Raw genomic sequence first — 21,786 nt, forward strand, 5'->3', positions numbered from 1 at the left:
AGATAGTTGAGGGACAACAACAGCTCCAAAGGCACCCACTCTCCCTTGAGGAGGTACTCAACAGTTAGGTCTGCTGCATGAATTAGCAGTGAATGAGATTGATGCTGGCATTAGGAATAGCTAGAACTTTGCAGCAAGACTCTATGTAGAATAGATTTTGGTCACTTGATCCTCTGCACATGATCAGCAATAGTCCAGTGGTCTCTGCTGACACTGCTCTTCTAATCCTAATGGCATTTTAATTCTGACTATCTTCATATCAGAGGTATCTTTAACACACACACAAACACCTCACGGGCATCTCTAGTGAAGCTGGAGACCTAAGATCTCAAAACATGGAGGTCTGAAGTCCCTTTTGTTCCTATCAGTATGGAGCTAGATTCCATTTTAAGCCAAATTTATATTCTGATTGTAGAATTGCAGCAAACACTCAGAAGGCCTTGCAAACAAAAGAGTAAACACATGGATAAATGATCACTATGCCAGATTCAGTGAACACCATTTTTATATTCTAATTGCCAGGAATGGGGACAGCTGCATCATTGTTTAAAACACACACTCATGCACAATTAAGCCAGAACAAATGTCAACACTGGCACCATCTGCTAAATTACTGATAACTGATGAGCATTACTCATGCTGTGAGCATTGTCTCCAATATAAAATGGAAAGACTTTTTCAAAAACTTAGAGGTTTCTACCAGTTTTAAAAAGCCAGTTTTTATATCATACAGCACAACTGCAACCTGTCAGATTATGTAAGTGACATTTCACCCATGTGTTCGAGGAGTATGTGATAAGTACATGCTGTTTTTGTGCCTCTTTACATTTATGTTAACAAGCCAGGCCTTCAAGAGGCTGATTCCTGGCTCTGGGACACTTTGTCTGTGATGAGGGTATCTTGCTGTCAGGTGAGCAGAAATGCCCCAGTTATAACCTTGTAATCAGAGAGCCAGGGTTTTGCCATTACATGGTCAACTGCAGACACAAGACTCTACTTCATCAGTCTTGTTTTTAATAAATTATATAACAGAAAAATGATTTAAACCCCTTGTTCAGTCCCCTTATGAAGTACAAATTGTATCCAATATAATTTATGAAAAATCATTTATAATCTTGAACCTGGAGATGAAGCCATCTTTCAGCTTTCATATCGCCAAGCTGAGAAGCATCCTCCTGCTGTCTCAGCATCACTCCCAGATATTCTTCTCCTGCATTTGTTCCAATTTATCCAGTTTGTTTCAAAGGGTAGAGATATTATTATTAGTAATCCATAAACCACCTGATGCATCATAGTACAGAAAGATTCTCTTGCACCTCAGGCATGTCACACTCCTACAGTATGTTCCTGTACTTGCCAGAAACAGCATCACTGGAATAAGGTCACTCAGATCACATTCAGATGACATGCTGGACACAATGGACCTAGAATCTCCTTTTCTTACCTTAAAGGCTGGGCTGTAGGGTAGAAACACTTGGATCAGGTTCTGCCCTTTGATGAATTCAGCTAAGAGAATGTATTTTTTAATTTCCAAGCCAGTGCAAGCCCCTAGACGCGTTTTGTTGGTGGTCTGTATAATGCTGAGACTTTCAGAGGAATGCCCTATAAATACAGCTGCTTAAAAATGTTTAACGTTCCTTGGGTACCTGAGAAGAGAAAAGGGATGAGTGTTCCACTGTGATCATCTACTTCTGAAGCACCAAGGGATGTTTCAAATCCTAACACCATGGCCACAGTAAAGCATGTGTCATTTAACCACCATCCTAAATTCTAAAAGCTCCATGCATTGGGTAGACATGGCTAGAACGGACACTATGTGCTAGACATTGTATGACACGCTAGGGAAACGAGAATCAGTCATTCACAGTCTGTGCCTAGAAAGGAGTTTAAATTCCCATGAGGAAGACAGACAGTGCCCTATAGTAGGATTAAGATCTGTCTAACCCAAATTGGGAGTAACAGAGAGGGCAGTGGGCAGGGGGCAGAATGGCAAGGAAGGTTTCCAGAGGAGGTAGTGTTTGACCTGAATTGTGATGGGTGAGGACGTTCAGCTAGGTAAAGAAGGTGGGACAAGGTACTGTAGGTGGAGGCTGGCAGTGGGTGATGGGGTACAGTAGGCTCAATACGGCTGAAGAGATTAGGCTGGGTGGGTGAGTGGGAGACAGAGCACAGAGAATTTGGATTTTATCCATGAAACCATTGCAAGATTTTAAGTAGGGGAATGATATGATCAGATTTGCATTTTAGATAATCAAGCTGCAGGCTAGTGGAGCACAGTTTGAGGGTTCAAAGACTGAAAAGGCACGGAGATGCCGGCTTGTCTTTCTTTTCCCTGATCAGACCAGACCCCTTCCCTTGGCCTCCCCTTCCCACCATATACCTCATTGGCAGGCAGCCCTACTATTGAGCTCATATTATTGTACCAATTTGAGAATTAATTATCTGCCTCCTTCCAGGGTAGCAGGAAAAGAGTAGAGAAACATGATTACTGCTTTATAGAAGCTGTCACCATATTAAGTGCTTCATCATTCAATTCACCTGAGATGCGTGGAAATAGGTTAAGCTTGATTGAGGCTGGTCCACTGCAAAACTGTGCAGTTAGCAGAGTTTGTTTTTGGTACATATACCCTTTTGTTACTCTGCAGCCCCCTCTGCTCTATAGGTTCCTGGTATAATAACACTCTCTTCCCCTCCCTTTTGGAACCTCTGCTCTTGGGAAAGGCTTTGATAGCTTTCTCTTAAATACTAGTGTTCCTGATGGGAGAAATTTAACCTGAAGCATCCTCTCTGACTGCAATAAAGGTGATGTCCTGTTAGAACTGCACTCAGAGCACTGTAAAGAATTATGTAAGTAGCCATCACCTTAACCACATCCTCAAACATTTTCAATGCAATCTGGCAGAGAATGATTTTCTGAAAGAATACATATCTGATTTTATAACAGAAATAAATGGAAATATGATTTGTTTTATAGAAAATGTCTTGCCCTCTATTAATATGTCAATATTTATATATGAACTACAATAAGAACTGCTACAACAAGATTGATGTATACTGCCTGAACGCCCTGAAAATAGATCATTGTCCGCAAGTGTAGTTACCAATATAACAGCCTAGTCTTGCTGTGCTATGAGTTTGCCTGGATTGCCATTACTTATAGGCCAAGTAGACTGTGGTGAATGCCAGATACTAGCCAACTTTTTCTGAAAGAGCCAGATGATAAATATCATAAACTTTGCGGCCCAGACAGGTTCTGTTGCAACTCCCAACTCTGCCACTGTAGTGTGAAAACACAGACAATGGAGAACGAATGTGAATGGCCAGAGTTGCTCCACAGGATTGCTAACTCCTGCTCCACACTTTGTGATATGCAGAGCCCATGCAAGAAGTCCCACCTCATTTCCCTGAAGAGTCACCATAAAAGGCATTCCATGTTTAGACATCATATTTACAAAGGCCTAATAAATAATAACATGTTAATCTATTATCCACCATCAACATGTTAGCACAGTTTTATTTACCCTTGAAGTGAACCTGGAGATCACAGGATGACCTTTCTGTGCATACACTCTCCTCTAACTTTGACCAGCAGTCTCATAAATACACGTCCCAGGTCACCATGGACAACTAAACAAATATATGGGTTGCTTGGTGAGATTTCACCTCCACTTATGAAGACAATAAATTATTGTGTCCTAAAAGTCAGTGTGTCAGTTAAGGTATTTTCACGAAAGTAACAGGAACCATAGAGAAATTCATTATCTCACATATCAGGAAATCTAGAGGAGGGGTGGGCTCCACAATTGGCTGATCAGTGTCCTATGACTCCAGCTTCTTTCCATCCTTTGCTCTACCATCTACAATATAGGCTTCTGCCTAAGAGGAGCTGTCCTCATTGTCAGGGATAGAGGCCAGCTGTAACTGGGACAATAGCAGGAGAGAGGAGAGAGGAGAGGAGAGGGGAGGGGAGGGGAGGGAAGATTCTACTCCAGCCTGAGACCAATAATAATCACCAGAGGGATCCATGTAGTGATTGGCTTATGCCTGGGTTCCTGAACCAATCACTGACAAGGGTATGATAGCTCATAGTTGGCTTAGTTGGCTAAGAGCCATCCCCAGGAGCTGGGATCAAGTCCAGAACCACATTGCTGCTACCTGGATGGAGTGGCAATGGATGTTGGAGTCAACCCGCATGTCCTCTATGATCCAGAGCAGCACTTTCTTCTACTTATTTTCCCCTTTCCTCCTTTCAATGGAACACGGTTGCTGTGATTAAGAGTAGTGTTGATGGCAGAAAAACAAGAGGATGGTGAGATGTCCTCCTCCAACTTCCCAGAAATGTTGTTTCAGAACCATATGTAGAATTGTGGCAGTCTCCTGCCCATCCCCCCAGCTCTCTCTCTCTCTCTCTCTTCTCTCTCTCTCTCTCTCTCTCTCTTTACTGGTGCTAGCACTTATGACTACAATCATGAAGCCCATAGGAAAAGCAAGAAGCCAGGCAACAGGTCAGCCAACTTACAAGTGTGAAAACAGATTATGTTTGTTGCCTAAATACCTTGGTGTTCACCTGCAAGGAGGTGAGAAGGCTGAAGAAAGTGGCTGGCAATGTCCTAGAATGTGAGAGGTGCTGTAGGATGGGAGAAAGAGCTCAGAATGGGGTGTCAGGAGGAGACATGCTTTATGTCACAACTCTGTGAGCTCAGGAAAGGCACTTAACATCCCTAATGCACTGGTCTTCTCACCTGTAAACTGGAAAAATAATACCTATCCCTCAAAGTAGGAGTTTGTGAGGGTCAAAGTAAAAATGTGGGGCATTTTGAAAACAGTGAAGCTATACAGTCCTAAGGTAAACAGCATTATTTACTATGACATTAGATAGGGGAGGAAATTTCACAAATGCTGAGTCTCAACAAATTTGTGAATTTGGTCAGGTATCTTCGGTGGTCTCCTTTTCCTCACCTCAACACCTGACTAGTCCAAGTACCCAGGACTGCCTGCTGACCATGACTGTCCCCACTGAAGCCCAGACCAGGATCTGCCCCCTACACTCTCTGCTCACCAAGACTCACCTGTTCAGAGTCTCACTATCTCATCTCCTTAATACAGGTCTGAAACTAATACTAAGGAAGCCTGGGATTGTGGAAAGAGCACAAGCCCAAGAGTCAGAAACCTGAATCCTAGGTCTGGCTCTGCCACTAACTGGCTGTCTGAATTCAGGCTTCATTAACCTATCGGCAACCTTGGATTTTCAGCCTATAAAATAAAAAAGAGCTACAGTTTCTAAAACTTTCTAACACTAAAATGCTGGCCTCAAACCCTGACTCTGTGACCTTCCTCTTGCCCCCATTCCCCTTCTCATAAATGGCAGCTCTGGGGGTACCGTCACAGAATGCAAGGGCTTGCTGCAGCAAAGTTTGAAAACAACTGGGCCAAATGGTCCCCCAAGTTCTCATTCATCTTGAAAATGTTCTAACTTAGTCTCTCATTCTAAGAGAAATGGCTTCATGCTAATGTGAGAGGTGATGATATAGTACCTCTACCTAGAATCACTTGTATTTGAGTAGGAATCCTCATAGCTGTATAATCTTATTAGTTAATATATAAAGATGGAATTTCGGGTACCATGTATGTCAACGAGGTAGTTGGGAGACTCCCTGGGTTTCCTAAAATCATACCACTTGGGTTATCCACTGATCATATAGGGCTTAATTGCTTGAGGTGGTGAATGGCATTTTCAGGATGGTGAATGACCTCCTGGTTTCCCAATACTGGGCACATCAATGAGTAGGTTCCTATCAGATCCTTGGTTGACCATGTGGCCCAAGGAGGTCAAGGAAAGGCTTTTATGTCTTTCATGGGGCGTGCATGAGCTAGAATCAGGTTCAGCTTTGAAGGACAGAAATCTCCAAAATGTCAAGAGTTAATATAAAGATACATATGTGTTGTTGTTCTTTCTTTACCATGTGACAGATGTTCAGGGGTAAGCAATCCAAGGCTGGGAGAGAGGCTCCATTTAAAAAGTCTTTGACAATCCAGGCCTTTTTAACTCACTACTCTAATATCCCAAAGATGTATCCCTGTGCTCATGTTCCAGGGTGGACACTAAAGCTCTAGCCATCACATCCAAGGTCCTTCAGTGGGATAATTTAGGAATCAGAGAGACTGAGGGGTTGAGGAGGATACTTATTATTTATTATTTAGGTGCACCGGCCCAGTCAGATTAACATCTAAAGGACTGAGCCCGGAACAAAGAGTCAGGTTACCTTTTAAGCATTTTGTGGGGTTGGGGGAGATCTGTGCAGGGGGAAGTATGTTACAGAAGTGAGAAACAAAGACAGTTATTCAGTTGAGACATGCATTATATTATTTCTTACTTTTCAAGGAGAAACATGTATGACTTGAGTTTATCTGCCTAGTGACCTTGCAGCTGCACAGCTAGAGAAACAGGGTCTTCACAATGCCTAGAAAGGGAGAGATAAGGCTCACTAGCCATAGACAGAAAAACAGGCAGTTAATTTTTAAAGGACTCCACCTCTTTCTCTTCCTCAGGGGGAATGAGGTTTTTTACATACAACTGAGTTTTTGCTTATACATTTTTGAATTTCTTTTAATGCCTGTTTCAGTCTAGTTAACAAGATGGAGGAAGAGATAAAGAAGGACATTCCCCAAAGTCTCACAGAACTCTTCTGCTCACATCTCATTGGCTAACATGAGTCACATGGTCAACCTGGATGCAGGGAGGCTGAAGAAGACAGTCATCTTGCTGGGCAGAAGGAAAGGAAGGAGGACCTATGAACAGTGGTGGGTTCCATGTCAGGGGCTTGCCAGCCACAAGGAAAGGTCAGAAATTCCCAGAATTTCAGTTCTGAAATCTATATGTTGACCAAGACTCTTGGGAATTTTACCTGGATATTTTCAGATTCTTAAACATAATTTTTAATGTCATTTGAATGGATGCAGAGGAGAGCTGTATAAGTAATTGAGTATGAACTTTAAAAATACATTAGGATTCAAAACTGCATGCTACAAAATCACCATCTTTTTAACCTTTTCAAAAAGGTGTAACATATGTACAGAAAAGTGCTCAAATCATAACATACAGCTCTCCATAAATTATCACAGAGTGAAGACACCCATGTCATTACCACTAAGAAAAAAAGAGAGAAACCATCACACCCCAGAACCCACCCTGTGCTCCTCCCAGCCTCATGTGCCCATCCGGAATGTTTTCCTTTTCTCTGGTTTTCTCCTCAAGTCTGTCTTAGCCCCCTCTTCTCTTCTGCCCACCTCACTTCCCAGGCCTCCCGGATACCCCGGGCAGTGGCGGGCTTTTTTGAGGCTGGTTTGCCTTTTGGCACAGTGGAAATAGCATGTGCTCTGGAGCCAGCTCTCCAAGATCTAGATCTCAGCCCACCTACTCACTAGCTTTGTGAATCCAAGCAAGAGACCTAATCCCTCTCAGCTCCCCAGGCACTGTCCTGGGGTCACAGGTGCTGATTGGGTACTTCCCAGAGTGCCTACGGAGTGCCTGCTGCTCAGCATAGGGCTCAAATACACCCACTGCATTTTCATTTCTATGCTTTTACTTGGGTCTCTGAAAGCTCCCAAGGGATGTTCATTGTTTCCATTTCACAGATTGCCACAATGATGCCTGCAGAGGTGAAATGACTTGCCCAGCATCACACAGTGGGGCAAGGGCAGAGTGAAGACTGCACCCTAGGCTCTGAGGCCACAGCAGCACAGGACCTGGAGCTGTGCCCTCCGGCCCCAGACCTGCCATGGTCCTGTGGCTGTTTAGACTACTGTTTGGCCCAGGGGTGCCTGGCTTTCTAAAAGATTCACTGTTGCCCTCACCAATATTTATTTCAGCCTTCCCAGAATGTTTCCTAAACAGACACACGAATGCCAACTTTATGACACTTGCTAATAAAAATAAACCCCCTCAGTAGGACTGGGTTCCCGTGGTGCCTGATAATAGCTACAGGCGTGAATGAGTAAATAGCTGGCCACACAAAGTGTGTGGGACCCTCCAGGGCCAGACAGAATGTGTAGCAGTTAGTGCCAAAGGCAGTGTCTGCACCCAGGGCCTGGGGCCAGTGATGGGACACCTGGCAGGACAAGGAGAGCAGGCCCCATCCTGGCCACACAGGCAAAGCTGAGGCAGTCCATGCCATCAACCAACAAGTACTACAGGACAGTGACCCTAGTGCAGGTGCTGGGTAACATGTGGGCATGTGGAGTTTGGAGGTTCAGAGGAAAACTCCTCACCTTTCCCAAGATGTTCAGACATTTATTTAGAAGGGACCGAGCCTTTCCTTACATTGGAAACATAAGACTACCATGCAAATAATCCTAGGAGAGGAGGCCAAGGGCCTGTCCAGAGTGACGGACAGAAGTCAGAGCCTTCCTTGACAGGGACTTGGGCTACGGGAAGAGAGGCACAGCCTGTGGTCTCTCCTGGTCCACTCTGAGCCTCCCCTCATTGTCTGTCCTCACCATGTTCCACCCTGTCCCTGCTCCTCAGGTTCTCCAAAGCTCTGAAAAGCAACAACAGCTACAACAACAGCATCACTGGGTTCTTGTTGGGTGCTAGGCACTGTTGTAAGTGCTTCCCTGGTGTTAGTGCATTTGGTCTTCATGATCTTATGAGGTAGAAACTATTATGATGCCCATACACATGAGGAAACTGAGGCACAAAAGGTAAAGTAACTGTCCAAGGTGACACAGCCAGGAGGATGTGGAAATGGGACCCGAACCCAGGCTGTCTGCTCCCAGAGCCCACCCTTCTTGTGCTTCCATCAAAATCATCAGTGCAGGGTGCTGGTTCCCTAGACTCCTGCCGACTCTTCCAAGCCCTCAGAACCCCAGGGCCAGAGGCAGGGTCGGTGCACTCCTGGGGACCAGATCTCTGCTCTTTCACGCCCTGTCAAGGCTCTGGTCGCCCAGCTGCACCATGCCATTCCTTGCCCTGGCCTGTATCCTCAACGTCTGGTACAACTTGCCCGTCTTTCCCTCCACCTCACCTCCTGCCCCCATTCTAGGGATTTGGACATCTATCCAGAGCTGTGGCCAGCAGCCAGCCTCGCAGGCCTCCACCTCCTCTCACCTTGCTTGCTGCCCGCTCTCCCGTCCACTGGGCAGTCCCCAGGGAGGTACAGGGCGGAGGAGCGGGTGTGTTAAGAGCTTGGGCTCTGGAATCACACTGCCGGGGTTCCAATGCCAACCCAGACCATTGCCAGTTTTGTCCCCTCAGATAGGTTTCTTGACCTCTGTGAGCCTCAGTTTCCCTATTTATGAGATAGGCCAATAAAAAAGAAACAACTACCTTCAGAGTTATACCAGGAGTGAGATTAGGCCTGCCAATTACTTCAAAGGGAGCTGGCTGCATAGGAAGCATTTGGGAAATATTAGCACTTACTACGACCCCATCTAGTCAAACAAGTCTGAAACCATAAAATCAGATATTCCACTTTCTAACCACAACTTCCTGTTCTCCACTTTTCAAGACCTTCTACCCCCACTAGCTACTCTGCTGTATTAGTAGCCCAAGGGCTGGGTCCCCATTCTCCAGTATTCTTGCCATCTCCTGGTTTCTCATCCTTTCTCCTTTGCTAAGACCCCAAAGTCAATCATTTAACTTACTTTCTTATAATACCCATGGTTCCCTCACATGTGGTCTGTTTCTATTAGGATTAGGTTCAGCCGGGTGCGATGGCTCACGCCTGTAATCCCAGCACTTTGGGAGGCCGAGGCGGGCGGATCACGAGGTCAGGATATCGAGACCATCCTGGCCAACACAGTGAAACCCTGTCTCTACTAAAAATACAAAAAAATTAGCCGGGCGCGGTGGCAGGCGCCTGTAGTCCCAGCTATTCGGGAGGGAGGCAGGAAAATGGCGTGAACCCGGGAGGCGGAGCTTGCAGTGAGCCGACATCATGCCACTGCACTCCAGCCTGGGCGACAGAGCCAGACTCCATCTCAAAAAAAAAAAAAAAAAGGATTAGGTTCATGACATATGACAGAAAACCCAAAATAACAGTTCTTAAAATCATGAGTGTTTATTTCTTTCTCAAAGAAATCCAGAGGTGGTTAGCCCAGAGATAACATAGAGACTCTATGTGCCTGAGGAACCCTTGCTCCTCCTCTCTCGCTGTTTGCCCATTCTTAGAACACTGTCTTGTAGTCCAAGATGGCTGCTTGAGCTCCTGCCATGATGTCCACATTCCAGACAGCAGGAGGAGGAAGCAAGAAGAAGGAAGAACAAAATGGAGTGCCCTCGCAGTCTATCCTTCTTTTCAGGAGCCTTTCCATCCCGTGCCTTCCTCTCATATCTCCTTGGCAAGAACTCAGTTCCATAGCCACACCTAGTTGCTGCTTACTTGCTGTCCCAAATAAAAGGAGAAAAGGGGAAGGTTGGTTCTACTGCTGTACCTGCTTCATGGCCAATCCACAGTCAGTGATGACTTCGTCATCCACTTCTGCTTCCAAGCTGTCCCCACTACTGGAGAAAATAACATAATTGAGCTGACAGGCAGCTCTGCAGACTCCTGGCTTCCAGCCCAACCAAGCCCCCCCACACTCCTAGAAAAAGCCATTTTCCTCTCTTTTGCATGCCACATGGCAATTATTCCAAGTATTCAATCACTTTCCTGAATCGCTCTTCCCACCCCTTGCTCTTGGCAGGCAGTCTTGCCTCCATCCTCCCTCTCATCAGCCTTCAGACATCCCTTTCATTCCTCTGAAGCTGCTCCAGCTCCACCCAGGGGGTGACTTCCTCCCTGGCAAGAGTGGGCCTTCTCTTCCCCCTGAACCACACGGTGAGACTTAGCACAGAGCCGAACATACAATCAACAGAAACAAACTGATGAGAGCTGAGGTGTGAATAACTAAACAGCTTAATCTATACACTCTCCCACGATGATCTGGTTTTAACCAGAGCCTTTGGTGCTCCACTCCAAAGGAGGCACCTCAGGGGAATCAAAGGGCCCAAGCAGACTAACTTGGGGTTATTTCAGGGACAGTGGTCTCCTGCCCCTAGCAGCCCTCAAACCTTCACAGCAGCAGATGGACCTCCAAATGCAGAACAGTTCCCCCTGAAAAAAGCCCAGAATCATGTGACACCATCAGCCCTGCTCCTCTGTGACTTCAGCCAGTCCCCATGCTCAGGCCCTACTAGCACATGGGCACCGGGCATACTGTCCACCTCCAAAAGGAGGAAAAATGACTCAGGAGAGAATGTCAGTATTGTCCCATGTTAAAAAGAAAGTGTCCATATTCTTACAGAAAGCATCTCCTTTGCAACCAGGCTGCTTTGCTAGGAACAGCCTGGGTACGGATGTCTTGGGTTTAGGGACTGACTGAGGTCAGCCACACCATCCTTCAGTAAAGGGAGGAGAAGCAGAAGCCAGAGAAGAGCTGGGATTCTCAGCCCACCAAACTTCATCTGCACAAAGCCTCCGATTCCTGCCACACTTGGGGAACCTGGAGGACTGGGGTGGGGGGACTCTTTTCTAGGGACTCACATTGGCTCTCAGGGCCCTGGCCCCCTCCATCCTCCTCTGCTCCCACTGAGCTAATGAGGGATTGGGTCAGGAAATTGCTCAGGAACTAAAGGGTTCCTACTTAGTGTGAAAAGTCAAACTTAGAGGTTGCTATAAAAAGGAGCAAAAATAACAGATGTGCCTCTTCGTCTGTCTTTATGTTCCCTGTTTCATTTATCACACACATCTTGCAATAGCTACTCATTTTCACATTTTCCTCAGTCACTTCCTCCCTCCAACGTGAATTACTTAAAATAACCACCACCACTCGGGGTCAGCCTCACAGCCATGCATAGCAGGCAGTGCCTCCAGGACAAGGACTGGGCCCAGAAGAAGCTTCAGGTGAGGCTTCATCACCGTCCTACTGACTCTCAAGACTCTTAACAGTAGTCAGAGGTGGCGCTGTGTGAGGAGGCCCCAGGACCCTACTGGGATGACACTGGTTACTCCGAAGACAAGCTTGGCTAGGAGAGCAAGAGAGAGCACAGGCCATATGGCATGAAAAGAACATGTGACCAGAGACAGGACCTGGATTTTTGGTTCAGTTTACACTGTCAGCATGCTGTGTGGCCATGAACAAGTTGCTTTCCCTCTCTGGGTCTCAGACTCATCTGTAAAAATAAGGGTATAAGAAGGCCCTTCCAGTGCTGGGTCCATGCCTGGAGCCTCTCCCACATTCGGTCCCACCTCCTAGATCTCCCTCCTTTCTATCTCTCACCATTTAGGCTCGCCAATGCCTTAGTTAGCTGCCTATTTATGAACATGTCTGGTCTAATGTAGTAGACTCTGGACTGTTCTTCCAGCCTTCAGGGTTAACCTCCTGCAATTTGTTATCCCCCTTGCCCCTGGACCACTCCTCAATGCTGATCTCATGTTCCATTTAAAATCTATTTGTTGCTTTCTTTCCATTGCATCCAACTTTTCAGCCACCATCTCAATTTACCTCTCTTATTATAGCTTCTGACTTCATTCACGAATATTTATTGAGCACCTCCTATGTGTCAAGCACTGTTCTAGGAGATCAGGATACATCAACAAGCCTTCAAGACTCAGTTCAGTTGTCACCTCTCCCAGAAAGCCTTCTCTCACTTCACTCCTTATGCCTTCTTGCAGGGCAGGATCACTGCCTCCTTGGTGTGCAATCTGCTACACCTGACGAGATTGTAACACAGCAGAAGCAGGAACATTTCCCTCCTTCCCTGCTGTCTCATCAATGGACACACCCAGGGAAGGCAGCTTCAGTTTATGTTTGCTGAGTAGAATGATTAATTTTACATGTCAATTTGGCTGGGCCATGGTACCTCAATATTTGGTTATACACTAGTCTAGATCTTTCGGTGAAGATATTTTTTAGATGAGGTTAACATTAATATTTAAATAGGGCAGTAGATTTTGAGTAAAGCAGATTACCCTTCAAAATGTGGGTAGGCCTCATCAAATCAGTAGAAGGTCTTAAGACAAAAAAAAAAGACTGAGGTCCCCAAAGGAAGAGGGAATTCTGCTTCCAGGGTGCCTTCGGACTTAAACTGCAACATCAACTCTTCCCTGGAGCTCCAGTCTGCCAGCCATACCCTACAGATTTTGGAGCTGCCAGCCTCCACAATGATATGAGCCAATTCTCTAAAACAAATCAATCTCTCCCTCCCTCTCTCTCTGTCTACACACACACACACACACACACACACACACACACCCTATTGGTTCCATGTTTCTGGAGAAACCCAACTAATACACTAAGTAATTCAATCCTTCCCCCCTCTTCACCCTCCCCCCACACTTATCTGATACCTGTGGCTAAAGAAGGTGTTGGAGGAAGAGAAGTGGATAGCTTTTTTCATATGCTTATTATCCATTTTTCTACCTTCCTCTGTGAAGAGCCTTCCTTTGTGAAGAGCCATAATGCTGCTTTTTCTCTTCTATTATTGATTTGTAGGAGATCTCTCTATCTCTGTCTCTATATGTTGTGAACATTTCCCCCAACAATGTGGCTTGTGTTCTCATTTCTTAACATTGTCTTTTGCTGAGCAGAAAGTTTTGATTTTGGTGGAGCCAAATTTATCATTTTCTTTTATGATTAGGGATTTTTGTGCCTAAGAAATCTTTTCCTACCCCAAAGTTGAAAAGATATTTTCCTATGTTTTCTTTTTCTTTTTTTTTTTTTTTGAAATGGAGTCTCACTCTGTCACCCAGGCTGGAGTGCAATGGCGTGGTCTCCGCTCACGGCAACCTCCCCCTCCCAGGTTCAAGAGATTCTCCTGCCTCAGCCTCCCAATTAGCTGGGATTACAGGCACATGCTACCATCCCTGACTAATTTTTGTATTTTTAGTAGGGTTTTGCTATGTTGGCCAGGCTAGTCTTGAACTCCTGACCTTGTGATCGGCCCACCTTGGCCTCCCAAAGTGCTAGGATTACAGGCGCGAGCCACCATGCCTGGCCTGTTTTCTTCTAAAAGAAGACTTTTAGACTTACCTTTCATGTTTAAATTTGTGATCCATCTCAAATTAATTTTTGTGTATGCTATGAAGTAGAGGTCAAGGTCCTTTTCTGTTTCATAAGGACATTCAGTTATTCCAGTACCATTTACTGAAAATATTCCTTTCCCCTACTGAAATGCATTGGTGTTTTTGTTGAAAATCAAGTTACAAAATATGTATGAGTTTACTTCTGAATTTGATATTCTATTCCATTGATCTATATAATCATCCATACACAATAACATATTGTCTTAACGATTATAGCTTTATAGTATATCCTGAAATCATCCAACCTCAATCTTTGAGATTGTTTTGCTTATTCTAGGTCCTTCTGACATTTCCTACAAATTTTAGAATTAGCATATCAATTTTTACAAAAAGTCTGATGTGATTAAAACTGGGATTCATTTAACAATATTATATCTTAACTACATCAACTCTTCCAGTCTATGAACACAGATCTATGTTTATTCAGATCTTCTTGAGCTTCTCCCAGCGGTGTTTTATAGTTTCAGCATAGAGGCCTTCCACATCTTTTGTTATATTTCTTCCTAAGTATTTTATGCTTTTTGATACTCTGTAAGTGGTATTTTTAAAATAAACTCTATTTTTAGAATAGTTTTAAAGAAAAATTGTGAGGAACAGAGTTTCCACATACTCCAAAGTCAGTTTCCTCTATTGTCAACAACTTACATTATAATGTAGGGTACATTTGTCACAATGAATGAACCAATATTGATACATTATTACTCACCAGACTCCAGAGTTTATTCAGATTTCCTTAGTTTTTACCCACAGTCCTTTCTCTGTCTTAGGGTCCCATCCAGGATGTCACATTATTTTTAGTCATCATGTCGTCTTAGGTTCCTCTTGACTGTGACAGTTTCTCAAACTTTTCTTGTTTGTGATGATATTGGCAGGTGAGAGGAGTAAGAGTACTGGTCAGGTATTGTGTAGAATGTCCCTCAATTGGGAACTGTGGGTTTTTCTCATGATAAGAGTGGGGTTATGGGTTTTTGGCAGGAAGACCACAGAAATAAACTGCCATTTTCATCATATCTTATCAATGGTGCTGCTATGATTTGAATGTCACCTCCAAAACTCATGTTGAAATTTAATTGCCAATGTAATGATATCAGGCAGTGGCGCCTTTAAGAGGTGATTAGGTTATAAGACCTCTGCCCTAATGAATGGATTAATGTCATTATCACAGGAGTAGGTTCCTGAAAAAAAGGATGAGTTTGGCCAGGTTTCCTCTATCTGTCTCTTGTTCTTCCATCATGGGATAATGCAGCACAAGGCTTTTGCCAGATGCTAGCACCATACTCTTGGATTTCCAGTCTCCAGCACTGTGAAGAATAAATTTCTTTTCTTTATAAATTACCCTGTCTGTGGTATTCTGTTATAGGACAAAAAAGACTAAGACAGGGGCCGGGAACCATGGCTCACATCTGTAATCCCAGCATTTGGGAGGCCGAGGTGGGCAGATCACCTGAGGTCAGGAGTTCAAGGCCAGCCTGGCCAACATGGTGAAACCCCGTCTCTATTAAAAATACAAAAAAATTAGCCAAGCGTGGTGGTGGGCGCCTGTAATCCCAGCTACTTGGGAGGCTGGGGCAGAAGAATCGCTTGAACCCAGGAGGCAGAGGTTGCAGTGAGCTGAGACCACGCCATTGCACTCCAGCCTGGGCAACAAGAGTGAAACTCCATCTCAAAAAAATAAAAATAAAATAAAATTTTAAAAAGACTAAGACAGGGACATACTATCAACATGACTTATCACTGTTGATTTTGACCTTGATCATCTGGCTGAGGCAGTGTTTGTCATGTTTTCCACTGTAAAGTTACTTTGTTTCCCCTGTCCACACTATACTCATTGGAAGGAAGTCACTGTGCACAGCCACACTTAAGTGGTAGAGAGTTATGCTCCATTTCTTTTAGGGTACTGTATCTACATAAATTATTTGGAATTCTTCTGCATAGAATTTTCTCTGATCATCCATGAATTTATTTTGAATAAATAAACAAATGATTGAATATCCTTTGTTTATATCAGTGTGGACACTGGATATTTACTGTAAATCTGGGTTATAGTCTAATACTATTTTGTTGCACAAATTGTCCCAACTTTGGTCTTTAGGACATCTTTCAGTAGGCTTCTGTGTCCCTCTGACATACCTCCATCAGTGATTTTTCCTTTTGTTTGTTTCTTTATCACTCCCTAACATTCTGACACTACAAGATGCTCCACGCTCATCTATGTTATGCCCCAGTCTTAGAATCAGCCATATCTCCAAGGAGCCTTGGTTCCTTTTGTTTGAGAATGGCTTTAGAAACCAAGATCTGGCAACTAGGCGTGCTCACTGCTACTGAGGAGTTGCTGCATAAAAATGACATTTTTATATTTATTCATTATTTAATTTTTATTTTTATTTTATAGACAGGGTCTCCCTCTGCCACCCAGGCTGGAGTGCACTGGCACAATAATAGCTCACTGCAACCTCAAACTTCTGGGCTCAAGTGATCCTCAAGCCTCAGCTTCCTGAGTAGCTAGAACGACAGAAGAGTGCCACCACATCTGGCTATTTTTTTTTTTTTTTGTAAAGATGGGTCTTGCTATGTTGCCCAGGCTAGTGTCAAACCACTGGCCTCAAGCAATTCTCCTGTCTCAGACCCCCAAAGTGCTGGCATTATAGACATGAGCCACATCTGGCCTGGCATCTTTTAAATCTCATTTTCCAAATTTTTGTTGCTAGCATATAGAAATACAAATAATTTTTAAACATTTACCTCTGTGATGGTTAATAATGAGTGTCAACTTGATTGGATTGAAAGATACAAAGTATTGATCCTGGGTGTGTCTGTGAGGGTTTTGCTAAAGGAGATTAACATTAGAGTCAGTGGGCTGGGAAAGGCAGACCCACCCTTAATTGGGTGGCACCATCTAATCAGCTGCCAGCAACTATAAAGCAGGCAGAAAAATGTGAGAAGTTGAGACTGGCCTAGCCCACCAGCCTGTATCTTTCTCCTGTGCAGGACACTTCCTGCCCTCAAACATTGGACTCCAAGTTCTATGGTTTTGAGACTGGGACTGGCTCTCCTTGTTCCTCAAGCTTGCAGACAGCCTGTTGTAGGATCTTGTGATCATGAAGTTAATACTTAATAAACTCCCCTTTATACACATATAAAGGCTATCCTATTAGTTCTATCCTATTAGTTCTGTCCCTCTGGAGAACCCTGACTAATATAGATTTTGACACCAGGAGTGGTTCTAGAGGAACAAAATATTAAGGATGGAGTTCTTTTGTTGGTTTTGGGGTTTTCTGGAGTTGGCAGCTTAATATGATTCGACTCAAAAATACTAAGGACTCTACTTCTAATAGTATGGAGAACACTGATAGTCCTTAGCATAAACTGTTTAAGAAAGTTATGCAAAATAAATGCATTTGACACTTCTGAGTCACCACTCATGAGAGGCAAGGAGTTTAGTGACTCTATACATAATACCTTTGACCATGTGTGGAGAACCAAGGAACACAATGAAGCTGGTTGGTTGCTCCTAAGTTCACTGGACAAAGTGATGAAATAAAATGATTAACTCAGGGATTCTGTCTCTTGGCTTCAGAAGCAGATACTGAGCCTCAAATCTGCTAAGACTACCCTGAGTGAGAATCTTATCTCCTGTAGAGAAAGAGCTGAAATTGTGGAAAAACAGACACAAGCTCTTACCATGCTAGTGGCTGACCTGCAATAAAAAGTGCATGAACAGCCTCGCCAGGTGTCTACTGTTTCTACTGGTTTTTGTTTTTGTTTTTGTTTTCAGACAGAGTCTTGCTCTGTTGCCCAGGCTGGAGTTCAGTGGCATGATCTCAGCTCACTGCAATCTCTGCCTCCTGGGTTCAAGTGATTCTCCTACCTCAGCCTCCCAAGTAGCTGGGATTACAGACGTGCACCACCATGCCCAGCTAATTTTTGTATTTTTAGTAGAGACGGGGTTTCACCATGTTGGCCAGGCTGTTCTTGAACTCCTGACCTCATGATCTTCCCACCTTGGCCCCCTAAAGTGTTGGGATTACAAGCGTGAGCCACCACGCCCAGCCATCTACTGTTAAAGTGAGGGCATTGACTGGAAAAGAATGGGACCCTGCAACTTGGAATGGGGACATGTGGGAGGACCCTGATGAAGCTGGGAACACTGAGTTTGTAACCTCTGATGAACCTTTGTTACCAGAAGGAACAGTTCCCCACCCCCAGTAGTGGCAACATCCCCTCCCAGACCCATGCTGCCATCAGCCTTTCTATCTTTGTCTGAGAAGAAAAACTCTGCACTGCCTGAGGCAACAGTGATGGCCTCCCCTGAGGCAGTTGCTAGGCAAAATAATGTTGACTGTACTCAGGACGCACCTCTCAGGACACACATCCCCATTCAACTCTCCCATTTGGCCTGTGCAGAAGACAGATGGATCTTGAAGAATGACAGTGGATTATCGTAAGCTTAACCAAGTGGTGACTCCAGTTGCAGCTGCTGTACCAGATGTGGTTTCATTGCTTGAGCAAATTAACACATCTCCTGGTACCTGGTATGCAGCCATTTACTAGGCAAATGCCTTTTTCTCCATTTCGTCCATAAGGCCCACCAGAAACAATTTACCTTCAGCTGGCAAGGCCAGCAATATACCTTTACTGTGCTACCTCAAGGGTATATCAACTCTCCAGGTTTGTGCCATAATCTTATTCGGAGAGAACTTGATCGCTTTTCGCTTCCAGAATATATCACACTGGTCCATCATATTGATGACATTATGCTGATTGGATCCAGTGGGCAAGAAGTAGCAAACACACTGGACTTATTGGTAACACATTTGTGTGCCAGAGGATGGGATATGAATCTGACTAAAATTCAGGGACCTTCTACCTCGGTAAAATTTCTAGGGGTCCAGTGGTGTGGAGCCTGTCAAGATATTCCTTCTAAGGTGAAGGATAAATTGCTGCATTTGGTCCATCCTACAATCAAGAAAGGCACAACACCTAATGGACCTATTTGGATTTTGGAGGCAACACATTCCTCATATGGGTGTGTTATTCTGGCCCATGTGGGGTCCAGGCAGTTGTGCAAGCTGCTCTGCCACTTAGGCCATATGACCCAGCAGATCCAATGGTGCTTGAGGCGTCAGTGGCAGAGAGGGATGCTGTTTGGAGCCTTTGGAAGGCCCCCATAGGTGAATCACAGCAGAGACTTCTAGGATTTTGGAGCAAGGCCCTGCCATCTTCTCCAGATAACTACTCTCCTTTTGAGAGACCACTCTTGGCCTGTTACTGGGCTTTGGTGGAAACTGAACGTTTGACTACGGGTCATCAAGTCACCATGCGACCTGAACTTCCTATCATGAACTGGGTACTTTCTGGCTCATCTAGCCATAGAGTGGGTTGCGCACAGCAGCATTCCATCATCAAATGGAAGTGGTATATACGTGATCAGGCTCAAGTAGGTCCTGAGGCACAAGTAAGTTACATGAGGAAGTGGCTCAAATACACATGGTCTCCACTCCTGCCACCCTGCCTTCTCTCCCTCAGCCTGCACCGATGGCCTCATGGAGGGTTCCCTATGATCAGTTGACAGGAAGAGAAAGCTAGGGCCTGGTTCACCGATGGTTCTGCACGATATGCAGGCACCACCCAAAAGTGGACAGCTGTAGCACTACAGCCCCTTTCTAGGACATCCCTGAAGGATAGCGGTGAAGGGAAATCTTCCCAGTGGGCAGAACTTTGAGCAGTGCACCTGGTTGTGCATTTAGCATGGAAGGAGAAATGGCCAGATGTGTGATCATATACTCATTCGTGGGCTGTAGCCAATGGTTTGGCTGGATGGTCAGGGACTTAGAAGAAGCATGATTGGAGAATTGGTGACAAAGAAATTTGGGGAAGAGGTATGTGGATGGACCTCTCTGAGTGGTCAAAAACTGAAGATATTTGTATCCCATGTATGTGTGACCTCAGCAGAGGAGGATTTTAATAATCAAGTGGATAGGATGACCTGTTCTGTGGACACCACTCAACCTCTTTCCTCAGCCACCCCTGTTATTGCCCAATGGGCCCATGAACAAAGTGGCCATGGTGGCAGGGATGGAGGTTAAGCATGGGCTCAGCAACATGAACTTCCACTCATTAAGGCTGACCTGGCTATGGCCACTGCTGAGTGACCAGTTTGCCAGCAGCAGAGACTAACACTGAGCCCTTGATATGGCAGCACTTCTCAGGGTGATCAGCCAGCTACCTGGTGGCAGGTTGATTATATTGGACCTCGTCCATTATGGAAAGGGCAGAGGTTTGTCCCCACTGGAATAGACGCTTATTCTGGATATGGGTTTGCCTACCCTGCATGCAATACTTCTGCCAAGACTACTATCCACGGACTCACGGAATGCCTTATCCGCCGCCATGGTACTCCACACAGCATTGTCTCTGACCAAGGCACTCACTTTACGGCTAAAGAAGTGCGGCAGTGGGCTCATGCTCATGGAATTCACTGGTCTTACCATGATCCCCATCATCCTGAAGCAGCTGGAATGACAGAACAGTGGAATAGTCTTTTGAAGTCACAATTACAATGCCAACTACGTGACAATACTTTTCAGGGCCAGGACAAAGTTCTCCAGAAGGCCATATATGCTCTGAATCAGCATCCAATATATGGTACTGTCTCTCCCATAGCCAGGATTCACAGGTCCAGGAATCAAGGGGTGAAAGCGGAAGTGGCACCACTCATCATCACCCCTAGTGATCCACTAGCAAAATTTTTGCTTCCTGTTCCCGCGACATTACGTTCTTCTGGCCTAGAGGTCTTAGTTCCAGAGGGAGGGATATTGCCACCAGCAGACATGACAACAATCCCATTAAACTGGAGGTTAAGATTGCCACCTGGACACTTTGGGCTCCTCCTACCTTTAGTCAACAGGCTAAGAAGGGAGTTAGTGTTGGCTGGGGTGATTGACTTGGACTATCAAGATGAAAGCAGTCCACTACTCCACAACGGAGGTAAGGAATAGTATGCATGGAATACGGGAGATCCATTAGGATGTCTCTTAGTATTACCATGCCCTGTGATTAAGGTCAATGGGAAACTACAATGGCCCAATCCAGGCAGGACTACAAATGGCCCAGACCCTTCAGGAATGAAGGTTTGGGTCACTCCACCAGGAAAAAAAACCATGACCTGCTGAGGTGCTGGCTAAAGGCAGAGGGAATACACAATGGGTAATAGAGAAGGTAGTCATCAATACCAGCTATGACCACGTGACCAGCTGCAGAACCGGGGACTGTAATTGTCACGAGTATTTCCTCCTTCTTTTGTTAAAAACATGTTTGTGCATGTCTACACTTGTACTAAGAAAATACCTTCATTTCCTTTATCATGTTCATAAGATTTATTGACTTGATATCAGCATTTAAGTATTGTTAACTTTATGTAATAGTATTTGGGTTGAGGATTGGTGCATTTCTGGTTATACGAACAATAGTTGTATCATGTTAGGCATAATTATGACCTTATTACTCTTTATTTGAAGATTATGTATGATCTCAGGAGATGTGTATGGGTTCAAGTTGACAAGGAGTGGATTTGTGATGGTTGATATTGTCAACTTGATTGGATTGAAGGATACAAAGTATTCATCCTGGGTGTATCTGTGAGGGTTTTGCCAAAGGAGATTAACATTTGAGTCAGTGGGCTGGGAAGGGCAGACCCACCCTTAATTGGGTGGACACCATCTAA

The 21,786-nt window shown here is 44.7% G+C and overlaps 1 protein-coding gene across 1 annotated transcript in view; it reads right to left on the reverse strand.

Annotated features, from left to right (window-relative positions):
* Nucleotides 1-459: 459 nt before the first annotated feature.
* Nucleotides 460-21,786, reverse strand: part of PIAS2 (protein inhibitor of activated STAT 2) — a 159,421-nt gene continuing 138,094 nt past the window's right edge. Inside the window, exon 12 of the mRNA XM_063699200.1 lies at nt 460-1,646. Within this exon, the coding sequence (XP_063555270.1) occupies nt 1,619-1,646 (28 nt within the window). The 3' untranslated portion in view covers nt 460-1,618. The remainder of the gene's footprint in view (nt 1,647-21,786) is intronic.

The sequence above is a fragment of the Gorilla gorilla genome, chromosome 17 (assembly GCF_029281585.2).
Source record: "Gorilla gorilla gorilla isolate KB3781 chromosome 17, NHGRI_mGorGor1-v2.1_pri, whole genome shotgun sequence".
Classification (NCBI taxonomy): Eukaryota; Metazoa; Chordata; class Mammalia; order Primates; family Hominidae; genus Gorilla; species Gorilla gorilla.